The sequence below is a fragment of the Vigna unguiculata genome, chromosome 3, assembly GCF_037176805.1.
Source record: "Vigna unguiculata cultivar grain cowpea cultivar isolate G323 ecotype 2 chromosome 3, ASM3717680v1, whole genome shotgun sequence".
Classification (NCBI taxonomy): domain Eukaryota; kingdom Viridiplantae; phylum Streptophyta; class Magnoliopsida; order Fabales; family Fabaceae; genus Vigna; species Vigna unguiculata.
In genome coordinates this window covers 28,063,923-28,076,352 of record NC_140794.1, presented here as the reverse complement: position 1 = coordinate 28,076,352, position 12,430 = coordinate 28,063,923, and the positions used below count along the sequence as shown (strand labels likewise).

The 12,430-nt window shown below is 31.1% G+C and overlaps 2 protein-coding genes across 2 annotated transcripts; both read right to left on the bottom strand.

Moving 5' to 3' along the window:
* Positions 1-56: 56 nt before the first annotated feature.
* LOC114179231 (DNA-directed RNA polymerases II, IV and V subunit 3-like) lies at positions 57-3,846 on the bottom strand. Its single transcript, XM_028065494.2, has 3 exons — positions 3,297-3,846; positions 2,731-2,968; positions 57-718 (listed from the first exon to the last, which is right to left on the bottom strand). Exons 1-3 carry the CDS (start codon positions 3,740-3,742, stop codon positions 446-448), a joined length of 957 nt encoding a protein of 318 aa, XP_027921295.1. The 5' UTR covers positions 3,743-3,846; the 3' UTR covers positions 57-445.
* Positions 3,847-8,419: 4,573 nt separating this feature from the next.
* On the bottom strand, positions 8,420-10,703 carry SRX (sulfiredoxin). The gene is made up of 5 exons (XM_028061928.2): positions 10,351-10,703; positions 10,091-10,260; positions 9,028-9,061; positions 8,781-8,874; positions 8,420-8,696 (listed from the first exon to the last, which is right to left on the bottom strand). Exons 1-5 carry the CDS (start codon positions 10,421-10,423, stop codon positions 8,681-8,683), a joined length of 387 nt encoding a protein of 128 aa, XP_027917729.1. The 5' UTR covers positions 10,424-10,703; the 3' UTR covers positions 8,420-8,680.
* Positions 10,704-12,430: the final 1,727 nt, after the last annotated feature.

Below are 12,430 nucleotides of genomic sequence, written 5' to 3'. Positions count from 1 at the left end.
TCTAGCATGTAAAAATGAAACTTCTCCGATTTCCAAGGCACCGAGCATAAAAGGAATGAAGGGAAAAGTGACATTCAATTGAAGAGGAATTCCATAATATCGAGTATATGGTAAGCTTACAGGATCCAAACAACAAAAGGACAAAAGCTTTTAAAGGACTTGGAGCTGCTTAAGCCATGCAGATTCGAGTTTTTCCTTTCCACCATTATAAACAAAATAAAGGAAGCAAGCATGGGAAGAGGATAGAACTTTTGTGTGCATGAATCTACCTAATGATAAGAGTGAAACATAACAACTATCTATGTTGTTCTTCAAGGGGGAAAATAGTAATTAGCATCTTCGACTCACCAAGTTAACACTTGCTGCAGCTATTCAGTTAAGTAAAAGAAGAAAGAAACAAGTTCAGTGAAACAAATTTGATATCCTTCTAATACAATCAACTCAGTTATCCTCCTCGCATATGTGCACCTAGCTCACCAAACTGATCATCAGCCTCCACTGTATCTTCAGATAGCCGCACAGCATCCAGCTTCTGCTTGAGAATTTCTATGGCATTTAGTACTAATTGAGAAGTTTTAATTGCTCCAGTAGATTCAACTGTGAATATGAAGCTATCTTGTCTTGCAATGATTTCCACAAGCCCAGGCTTCCCCATGGCTTCTGCTTTCTTGAGCACCTCATCATCATATGAGTATGCCTCAGCGTCAACCACCATTACCTAATAAATGCAAAAACATCACACTTGATTTTCAAAGATGGAAAAATGCAATCTTCTAATTCGATAATACAAATTATATGAAGGAAATATTCATTACAACAAAACAAATTGAACCTAAAAAAGGGTTATTAACTATTAAGTTTAAGCACCGCATATCAACATTTCAAAATAGACAAAAATATGTATAGCATAGTGGTTGACAGAATTAGCCAGATAGATCATACACTTAAGAACTCTTCAGTAGATAATGCTCCAGAATACCATACATCCACCCCTCATGAGCTGGATAGCAAATCTTGATACTAAATTGCTTTGCGGCTCAAGATTCTCTATGAAATTGATAGCTTAAAACTGAATCGGTATAAGTCCTTCACATTCATTCTAGCAATGTTTTGTTTTTCTTTTTCTTGGCACTTGAGATTATAGTTATCAATCTCAGATAATGGCCAAACCATAAAAGACTAGCATGTAGCAATAGCAGAAAGCAGGATAATGAGGAAAAATTGAAAAGTCAATCACTTACTCAATATTCATTATATATACATGTTTAGCAATAAAAAGCCACACCTGTAACGCAAAACATAGTAAACAATGTTTTAAATCACAAATTGTGGCATGTAGCAGCTGGCTCTAAAAACAGTAGCAATAGCCATGGTTGCCTTAGAAAAACATATATGCAATACCACGAAAGTCAAATACAAGTTTTCTAAATAGGAACTATCAATCATCTCCTAAATCCAAGTCGTCTTTATGATTTTCACTATTATTACATCTATGGATTTAAATTTGAAAATTAAAATCTAAAAATTAAGCCCTCCAAGAAAATGCTAATGCTCTGTTTTAGTGATTTTTGTAATCAACACATAGCACCTACTACACTAAACTGTTCTCTGACAGAAGCTCTTGTAGCAGAAAGAGGCTGCTCCACTGCTATAGAGCACTACTTAAAACACTGGTAGAAATAACAATAAAAGTCACGGAAGCACCACTTTTTTGTCTTGTTGCTTGAGATATTGCCATGGTTGTCTACTATCATGCAGGCGAGAATGGAGAACAGAACAGAGGATATGAACTGTATTAGGCATTCAGAAGAACAGAGAAAGGAGTGAAAGGTCAGTGTCCTGGAAGACCATCTGAGATGGGTGGATCAAGTCACAGAACACCGAGGAGGTCACAAAGTGGATCTCAAGAGATGATAAGCATGGGAGGGAACTCAAGATTGAGTTTATTAAACATTCTGATCAAGTAGTGCGAAGGGTGCAAATTCAATACATATTCATAATTAACAATAAAAAGTCCAGGGTGTAAAGCAAACTCATAGTAGTAAATAACAACAAAAATCAAGGAAGCACCACTCATTTGTGTTGGTCCTTACCCAACCCCCAACCTATTAAAACAACAGTGTTTAAGGGTAAAAAAGTTCACAAAACAGGAAGTTCACAAAAACATTAGTTCTCTATAAGATTTGTAAGTTCATGTATATTGGATGAACATGAAGTTCACAAAAACATTAGTTCTCTAGTGCTTATGCTCTGGAAAACATATTGCGTCTTAAGTACTGAACGTGCTTTCTGGATGCCAGTCTATAAGCCTATCCATGTTAGCTAAAAAACAAACTTGCGAATTATTTATTTTATACACAAGCAGCATCATGCATTCAAAAGCATCAAATTACTAGTGTCTATCGTTGAACACACAAAGAAAACAAACGAACTACCTCTAATTGCACTTTATTCACCACTTTAACCCAAATGGTTGAAGAGAAAGCACATAATGTTCAGGTTAAAGGATTTGCATAAACTTGCGAATTTGATCAGAAATAATCGGCATGCATATGTTATGATAAATTCAAAAAAACAATACACTAAAGTGATCAAACAAACTAGCATTTAAGCACCAAACACATAAGACATGCGAGGTAATTTTGTAGTTCTGCACAGAATATGATACGATAACAATGGTAGAAAGAGCATAACCAAATTCATAAGAGAACAAATGAGAAGAACCCAAACCTGTTGTGTTACTGGATCAATTTCAAACACACGTGTAGGGCTGCTATCAACCCATTCTCTTTTCTCCTCAAGAGTCAGTGTCTCCATCAAGTCCTCATTTATATGAATCTCTGGTTCATACATGAAAGTGACAGTTGCAGCAGGTGACCACTTGGCATGATCTTTGCCAATCCCCTTCCTAGCTATCGCTCTCAGCCTCAGCTCTTGTCCTCGCCTCAGCTTCACAATGATAACCCCCCTGAATCCACGCAATTCAAAACGAAGAATATCCATATGAAAAAACTAAATACCCAGTTGAAAACGAAGAATGCCAATTCAGAAATAAACACATGAGAAATAGAAAACCCATACAGCAAAACCAAATATCCAGCTGAAAACGAAGAACACCCATTTGAAAACCCCAAATACCCATTTGAAATCAATTGAGAACATTTCAAAAATTCAAATACCCAGTTGAAAACGAAGAACGCCACTTTGAAAAAACCAAATACCTAGTTGAAATCAACAAAGACCTATTTAAAAATCAAGGGTTTAAAACCAAAAATAAAATGAAGAAAAGCACGCACCTGCTCTCGGAAGAATCGGAGGAAGCAGGGTCAGAGAAATCGACGGGAACGACGGAGGGGTCGGAACTGTAAAGGTCTTTGCTGGAGACATCGAGGGTTTGGTCAGTCATACACTTAACCCTAAGGTGAAACTCCACGGAGCAGAATTCACACTGGCCGTCGCCGTCACACGCGTCGCAGTCACGTGAGAAGCGCATGGACATGGCTCGCTCACTCGTGAGCGGAATGAGTCCGAGTCTGTGCGCTATGAACTCGTCGTTCAGTACCGACGAATTCACCTCTATCTCCACCAGATCAATCGCGATCGTCGGCACCTCCGCGATCATCACGCGCCGCAGCGCGTTCGCGATACTCGCATCCGTATCCCGGAGCTCGAACTTGGCATAATCATCCTTCAGCTCGCGGATTTTCACCCTCGGCATGCGCGCATACGATGCACCCTCCATCGCCTCACACTCTCTCTGCTCTTCCTCTTTCAGACAACTCTGAAAAATGTAAAAACCCTTTTCAAAACCCAAACTTTTTAGTTTATGTTCTTACTACAGGGCTAGCATCGTCATAAGCAATGGATAACTACTTTTATTTTTCTAAATTATATTATCAAAATTAAGATGAAAAAGATGTGAAATCATTTCTATCTACTTTAAAAAAAAATGTTTTTTTAATATTTTGAATTAACTAAAAAAATCATTTACATAATATAGCTTTTGGAATAATTTATTTTAAGTACAAAAAAACTATCCATTTATTTTATTTTTTTGAAAAATATTTGTTTTCTTAATTTGATATTATTACTTTAATTTTAATATTAGTTTAAATAATAACTAACTGAGTTGGTGAATTATATGTATGTTCATGTTTGTTTGGCTTAATTCTTAACATGGTGGTCTACTTTCATTTGAATTTTTAAAATGATTCTTAATTATTGGTTTTTTTCATTTTTGTCCTTTAATTTTTTAAAGACTACCAACGTTAAAATCAGGGCAAACAAACCAAAACTCAGAGATTAGGACAACTTTAACATTTCTCATTCCTAAACACAACATCGTCCTCCATTTTCTGCTCAACATTTAAACATTGTGCTACATTTCCATTACATTCTTCCACCTCAGCACAATCAAAACGTGTTTACTCCAAATTAATGGAGATAACCAAATTTAATGTTTTTAAGAAACTAAAAGACTAAATTGAAAAAACCAAAAACTAAGAAAATTTTCGAAAGAAATTAAAAAACTATATTGGGAATTAAGCCTTGTTTTTCATAACAAAATCTCTTATTTAAAAAAATTATATATTATACTACAATAATAAAAATCATAAATAAGTAGTCGAGATTTAAGAAAATATATATTTTAAATAATTCATTTAGCATCTTCATGAGAGAAAAGAGGCAAGGAAAACTGAAAATTAATAGAAGATGAGAATAGTTAACTGGATTCAAACAAGACTTTAACTTTGAAATATTATTAATATACATTTTTAATATAAATTAATCAGAAATTGAGCAACGATTCTTTGTAGAAAACCGAATTTTATATTCATATAGGGAAATAATTTTTTAACCCTTGGATTATGCATGCACCCTGGCTTTAATTTTATTTCACTTTACAAATTTTATCCGAACATGACATTGTGGAATAAATAAAAATGAAGCAAGTTTGGTTAATCTTCTCCATTCTAAAATGAGCACGATCTATTAAAGATGACAATAGCTTAATATGTTTGGATTCTGCTCTCTCATTTAAGACTTACTCACATATTCGTATTTTATAATTTCACAGAATTTAGAAAGAAGATTTCATTTTCTTATTTCATATTTCATCACAGTTTATTTTTAAGTGGTTTATAAAGTTTGAAGTTTTATTTCATCACTTTTCATGTAAGGTAAGGTTAGGAGTTATAAGGTTATTATGGTGATAAAACCGAAAGGGAAGGTGAGAGAGGTCGTAAATTCAACTCTCTTATTTGTTTACTTAAAATGAAGATATATTTAGCATTAAATATTAAGGAACAAGAGATTTGATGATGATAAATTATAAAGAATAATTTTAATTATCACTTGTTAAAATTGATTATAGACAAATTTATAGGTTGCAATGATCTATTATCTTAGAAGAATGAATCATAAATTTTTCTAGAATAATTGATTATCTTCACATAATTTTGAATTAGTTTTTTTTTTCTGAAATGGTCTAAAGTGTGATTTTCTTCTATAAATTAAATAGAGCTCTATGTTTTAAAAAAATAAAAGTTAGATTGCAAAGATTAACTCTGTAACAAGCTTTGATTTAACCTAGTTTTGAAGAGAATGACCTTTAAGTTTCTCCAAGAATGTTTTTGAGTGATAAGTTGTTGTTGCTGCTACTAGAGTTTCAAAGCATGATTCATCCCTTAATGTTTGTTAAGGGAAGCGTGTTTTATATCTTGTGGAAGAAAGGTGTTTATCATCTTTTGTGGTATTTCAAGAAATGTGTTTTCATCCCTTGTGGTTATTTAAGGAAGGTGATTTCATCTCTTGTGGTTTTAAGAGAGGTGATTTATAATTTTTTGTGAGTTTTTGGAGAGAATGTGTATTTTTATCTTGCGTGTGATTTTGCATATTTCATTTATGATTAGTGGTTGTAATATAAAATTCAAAATAGTAATTCGTGATCTTTGTTTGAAGTGATTGCAATTGGATGTATGATTTTTTTTATCTGAAGTAATATATAAAATTTTTGTGTGTAACTTTAAAAATCAAAACTTTAACTTTAAACAAATTCACCCACTCCCCTCTTGGTTTTGTTCGACCTCCTCTCTTATTCTAACACCACTAATATTAAGGAGTTATAAGTTGATAGAACTAGCTTTGCAATGGTATTATACATTGCCCAAGAACTTAATATACTTTTTCCAAACATTTTGTGTTAAGTTCGTAACACATTTTGCAATTAGTCGACCAATAGTGACAAACTTGATGGCTATATAAAGGAGAAAATGAGAAACTTCGGTAATGCATGGATTTCTTCATACTCTATCCTTCATTTTCAATGGTAGTTAGGATCATTTCCTTTTTTTCTTGCAAATAAATAATGCCAAAATGTTATCTTGATACCAACAAAATAAAAGTTAGCTCTAGAAAAAAAGAGGATTTGAATAAAGTTAAAAACTTCCTTTGAAATATTTTTTCAAGTATTCCTATTAGATGCCAACAAGGGGTCATCTAATGATTTAATAAAAGAGTTTACAGTATCTTTCAAAAATATTTTATAGTGGATAATCGAGCAAGCACATGTGAAAGGCAATAAATAATTTGTTTTAACACTAGTTCACCCATAACCTAGGTTACATATAGTTTTCTATTGTGAAAGGCAAAGCGTTCCATTAAGCAATCAATGATTAAAATTAGGAAAATGATTTTTTAACTACTAAATTTTAACAATTTTCTCTTACAATCTTAGGTGACATCTTCTAAGTGATTTTTTACTTTTCCATTTTTTCATTCTCAATATTTCAAAACCACTTAAAAAATGATACAACATACTGTAAGAGAAAGTTGTCAAAATTTAATAGTGAAAATATCATTGTCTTTAAAATTATTCTTTCTGCCTATTATGCCTTATAACAAGTATACGAAAGCATCCTTGAGCTATCCACCGAACTCACCTTGAGTTTAAGCACCAATATGCAATTTGTATTAAGGATAAATATACAAACTCTCTCTAACCTATACAAAAACAAGTTGCTGCTTTACAAGGTTCACTCAAAAGATTGGATACAAAATCTAAGTTCTCCTTACTCTAAGAGATAACTTCATAAAAGTGATGCTTTTATGCATCTAGCATTTTTATCAAACTTTATCTTCTCTTTCTTATGTAAATTTTGGAAAACTTTAATTATTTCACACTTAGGGAACTCATTAGATAAAATCAAAATTTTGTACTATTTGTTATCATCAAAGTATTGAGTGATATTTTAAACAAACATTTAGATGTAGAATTGTGTTCAATACTGTATAACTCCTTTGTGTCCTAAAATTTGTAATAATAACACAAATATTGTTGTTATTATCGATAATAGTGATACTATTCCTAGTGGTAATATTGACATAAATAATAAAGATAATATTAATTATGGCAACAATAATAATACAAGGGGTGGTATCACTGTGAAAATAGTAATATTGTTGAGAATGGTATTACTGACATTATTTGCAATGTTGATAATGATACTATTAAAATTAATAATGTTGAGTATAATAATACTATTAGTACCATCGGTAATAATAGTATTTCTGGTGAAGCACTATGTTATTGGAAGTCACCACAATATTAGTAGTAATAGTTATAGTGGAGGTAATACTACTATTTTTTTAATGTTGTATGTAATACTACTATTGCTAGTGATGCTATAATACTATTGGTGGCAGCGACACTAGTATTACTATTGTTAGTGGTGGTAGTTATTGAGTTTTTTTGGGTTAACTTTTTTCACAAAACACTTCAAGAGAAGAAAAATGGAAAAAATAATTAGATTGATTTCTTCATAAACTAAAATTTGCTTATGGATAAGTTAAAAGTAAAACTTTATAAAAATTATATCAGAAATTTTTTACAAATGAAGCTTGCGCATAAACTAACTTTAATTACTCAAAAACTAATTCAAACTTTTCTTCTTTTTCATTTCTGTTATAAATGCTTACGAAAAGTTAGTCAAAACATGTCACTTGTACAATAACTAGTGTGTGGGAAAAAAATGCAGAACTTTACAAAGACTGTTTTTAAGAGAAAAAGTGATTTGTCTAAAGAAAATTTCATTCCAAATTCAAGTTGCATTGTTATTTTAACTCGAAAGATTCATCTAAGGATGAAGCTTGTAATCCATAGTATTGCTATAGTGAAAGTTTAACTGACCTGCGAGTTCCTTCACTTTTACCTTCATTAGAGAGGGTTTCCCATTCTTAAAAATTTTAAGCATTGTTGTTCTCGGCATTTTGTTTTCCCTCCTTGATTTTTTCTTCTTAATAATTGATCATAAAAGTTCAGACCTCGAGACATTCACATTATCGAAACAAGTTTAGCTAAATATGTTATTTTTAAGTAAGGCAACAGATTTTGGTGTTGTTTTTTGATGCAAGAGAAGGGTAGCAGATAATAACGCTTGATGTTGTTTATTGTTCCTAACTTTGTTATCCTTTTCTGGGTGTGACCAGAAGAATAGTGCTTTCCTACAAAGAACTTGAGGAAGCAATAACAGATGCAACATAACAGAGTTAAGAGAAATCATATATAAAATTTGCAATGTCCACAGGAATCACAATGCCATGAGAAAAAGAACACTTCTGTGTTGTGTCCTGTCATTGCTAATCATCATGTACCAACTTTGAACAATAAGATGATCACAGCTTAGCGCAGATGGTGCCTGCACAATTCAAAACGAAAACCAATACACTGAGATGATGAATCTGAGTCACATAAACTTTAGAAACGAGTTTACCAAACCTACCTTAGAGTCTCTTTTGTACCACGGCGTATTTTGCAACGGATGGTGGGGAGTCCAAGGCGCTGGTGAGCCTCATAGCGATGACAACCAGAGAAACCTACAAACCAAAGTTTTCACTGTGAGAAGGCATGGACGGATCTTCATAACATATTGATTTTGATGTTGGTGGAATCTTATAATTTTAACTGTGAGCAGCACCACCAGGTAATCAAATTATAAGATTCCACAGACAATCCAGAAAAGAACATACCGTAATAGACTCCATCAACCTCCAGGACATCAATCTGCATCACTTAAAAGAAACTTGAATCAACAGTTCAGCAATATATTTTCATGAACCAGACATTTATTTAATAATAATGGTATTGTAGTCGGTACAGGCCTGCCATCTGTAACTGGTGTTAATTTTTGGTTACTTTCATCAGTTTCTTCAGAATAATTGTACTAAAATTCAACCAAGCTTTGATAACAACTATTCACAATTCCACTCAAAATAAATGTTAAGGGATGCATTCTGTCTTATTGTCCTCTATAAATTGAATGTATGCTTAATATGGTTGTCTGAAGCCAAACAAGGAGATATTTTTATTTTCTAGTGAAAGTCATGATCTGGTGAAAGTTCTATTAAACAAAGTAGATGCCTAATGTATCAAGTAATCATCATAAATGGCCAATCTGAAAAGAAAATACAAGAAGTGGAGTATACATGTTTTAGGATTGTTGTCTCAACTAATCCTCAGTCACAAGTACACAATATAAAAGAAAATGGTTGTAACAATGAATCTTTGCATCCATTGATCAACTCCTAAAAGAAATCTGACTCTGAAAGAGAGGACCTTGATAACTCCTAAAGGTTCTATCTATGGCTAACACACATAAGGGTGGCCCTGTTAAGTTGAGATACTACAAAGAAAGACACATCTCGAAATCTCCTTCAGCGAAACATGAAACTCTTACCTCTTAATGAAAGTAAAAAAAAGGAAAACGGGAAAAATCTTTCTTGATGCAAAGATACTGCTATTCCAAATTTCACTGAAAAATTGTTGCAACAAATCCATAAAAATCGTTTTAGGATACCCTCTGAATAGACAAAGCTTGATGACCAAAGAAAGATGCAATTTAAGCACATAAATCCAATTGTACATCCAATAGATCCTCAAAAAACGTATAAAAGCCAACACCCCTAACTTCACTTTCCCATAAACCTGTTAGGTTTATAGAGACATACCCAATATAGCAGAAACAGTACATAAACTCCCAAAGCAATGGCAAAGATTTTAAACATGAATCAGCATAAGGGAGAAAGTAGTTACTGGCACTTGAAGACCAATTTCCTTGATACTATCCATTAATTCCTGAACTTTGTTTGGATCATTTGCTCTGGTCCTCATCAAAGGCCTTCTAATCTTATCTATAGGAATTTCCAATATCACAGGACCTCCACCCCCACCACTACTGCTTCCAGAACCACCAGGTGGAGCACCTAAACAATTCAATAAACCATATGAAAATGAAACAAAGAGAATAAAAACGCAATTTCAATTGACAGAAAGAAATAGAGAGAGTATTGCACCGTTGGGGTTGGACGAAGCAAACGTGGCGAAACTCCTTAAAGTATTTGGAACCCGCAAAACAAAATTTGCCATTTTTCTTCTTCTTACCAAGTTTATTTCATTTTTTCTCTTACGGTTCTAAATATATAGTAAAAATGGTGGGAACAGGAGAACATGTTGATGGCTATCACAACTCAAGCATGGCCCACCAAAATTCAACGACCAAGATTGTTCTTTTGAAGTTATATAGAAGACCCTTCAACACAGAATTCGCTCCACAAATTGGTGCGAGGTTTTTCCTTAAAATTTGATTCAACACAATTTTCAACTTCTCAGGGAACCATGGCAGCGATACCTTCTTTCTCATGGACTTGTGCAACACAGGCCATTCTGGATTGGCATTAACCTTTCTCATTATTCAAAATGCTCATATAATTTTGGTTAAAATATAGACGTTTTCTTTTCTTTAAAAATCTCAATTAGTTGTTAAGATTTTTTTTAATCTTAATTAGATCCATATATTTTAAAATGTGTAGCAATTAAGTTTATTCTATTAGTATGATGTTAAGGATGTGTTATATGTTAGCTTCTATTTTTTAAAATTTTTTTAAAATTTTCTTATTTTTCTTTTGAAAATTATTCATGTCACATGTCATGTTATTAATATTGTGTCACATGTCAAGTCAGTAGGTTGACGTGTCAAGTATTGTCTGAATCTCAATTTAGTCCATATATTTGTTATTTGATTACATTTCAGTATATTTTTTAAAAAATTTTAAATATATTTATTTTAACTTTTTATAAAATTGTTTTAAAATTTTATATTTAAATTTATAAAATTGTTATTTTTAAACCAACTCTAACATTTGTATATAAATTATTTAAAACAATTTTGTAACAAGTTAAAATAAATATTTTAAAATTTTAAAACAAAATATAAGTAAAGTTTAATGTAAAATAAAAATTTAAATAAACTTAATATTATTAAAATATTTAATAAAAATATCATTATAAAATTTATATAAAAATTAAATTTGGTCTCAATTTGGAGAGGATGAAATTGAAAATTAAAAACAAATGGACTGAAATGAATCAAAATAACAAATATATGGACAAAATTGAGATTTACACAATGACTTGATACGTGTCACCTTACTGACTTGACACGTGACACAATATTGACGTGAAAAGTGGCATGAATAATTTTCAAAAAAAAAGAAAATTTTAAAAAATTTTAAAAAAATTAAAAAAAATTCAAAAAAATGAAAAGCTAATACGTGACACATCCTTAATACCGTTATCATTATAATAACGGGATGAACTTAATTGTTACGCATTTTCAAAATTATGGACCTAATTGAGATTAAAAAAAACTTAGAACCTAATTGAGACTTTTGAACAAAAACGTGGACCAATGAATTATTTTAACCTATAATTTTTGTACAGAATTAATTTACTTTGTAATTGAGATTTTATAAAAAAAAAAATATTAAGTATTTAAAACTTTCAAGTAGATTTTTATTTTTAATTTTTTTATCAATTAGGTGATCTGATAATTCTTACATTTGTTAAAAATATGAAATTTATCGTAATTAATATAAAACAAATTTAATATTAATGTATTATAAGTAAATTTTATTAATTTTTTAAAAACGTTACTTTGATTAAGGAATCATTATCATTTTCTACAGAGTGACCATGAAACCTAACAATAAAATTTAATTATGATTTTATAAATACCATTTTATATTAATACTAAAACAACATCACATTTCTCAATATATACAAACAAAACGGCAATATCACAATTATCTTATCTAATTAATAGAAATATTAAACTACATTGACTTTCACAATAAACAAATTTAATAGAAACTTAATAAAAATTATCACATTTACGAAAGGTTACAAATTAATTAAACTTTTATATATTTATAATAAATTACTTGTTTCTAATTTAGATTATTGAATGATAAATTTGATATGGTATAATATAATGATATTAATAAATACATTCTATAATTTATATTTAAAAAATGATTTCTTAATATAAATGTTGATAAATAAAATTGAAGATTGAGCTGAGTCGGTCTATGATGA

Bases quoted from the DNA above. Each gene is read 5' to 3' on its own strand.
- LOC114179231 (XM_028065494.2), bottom strand. From the start codon at position 3,742: ATGGAGGGTGCATCGTATGCGCGCATGCCGAGGGTGAAAATCCGCGAG. The intron at 2,969-3,296 runs GTGCGTGCTTTT...GCGTGGATTCAG, and splicing joins TCCGATTCTTCCGAGAGCAG to GGGGGTTATCATTGTGAAGC. The intron at 719-2,730 runs GTTTGGGTTCTT...TGCATTTATTAG, and splicing joins TTGATCCAGTAACACAACAG to GTAATGGTGGTTGACGCTGA.
- SRX (XM_028061928.2), bottom strand. From the start codon at position 10,423: ATGGCAAATTTTGTTTTGCGGGTTCCAAATACTTTAAGGAGTTTCGCC. The intron at 10,261-10,350 runs GTGCAATACTCT...TGAATTGTTTAG, and splicing joins TGCTTCGTCCAACCCCAACG to GTGCTCCACCTGGTGGTTCT. The intron at 8,875-9,027 runs GTATGTTCTTTT...TTTGGTTTGTAG, and splicing joins GGTTGATGGAGTCTATTACG to GTTTCTCTGGTTGTCATCGC.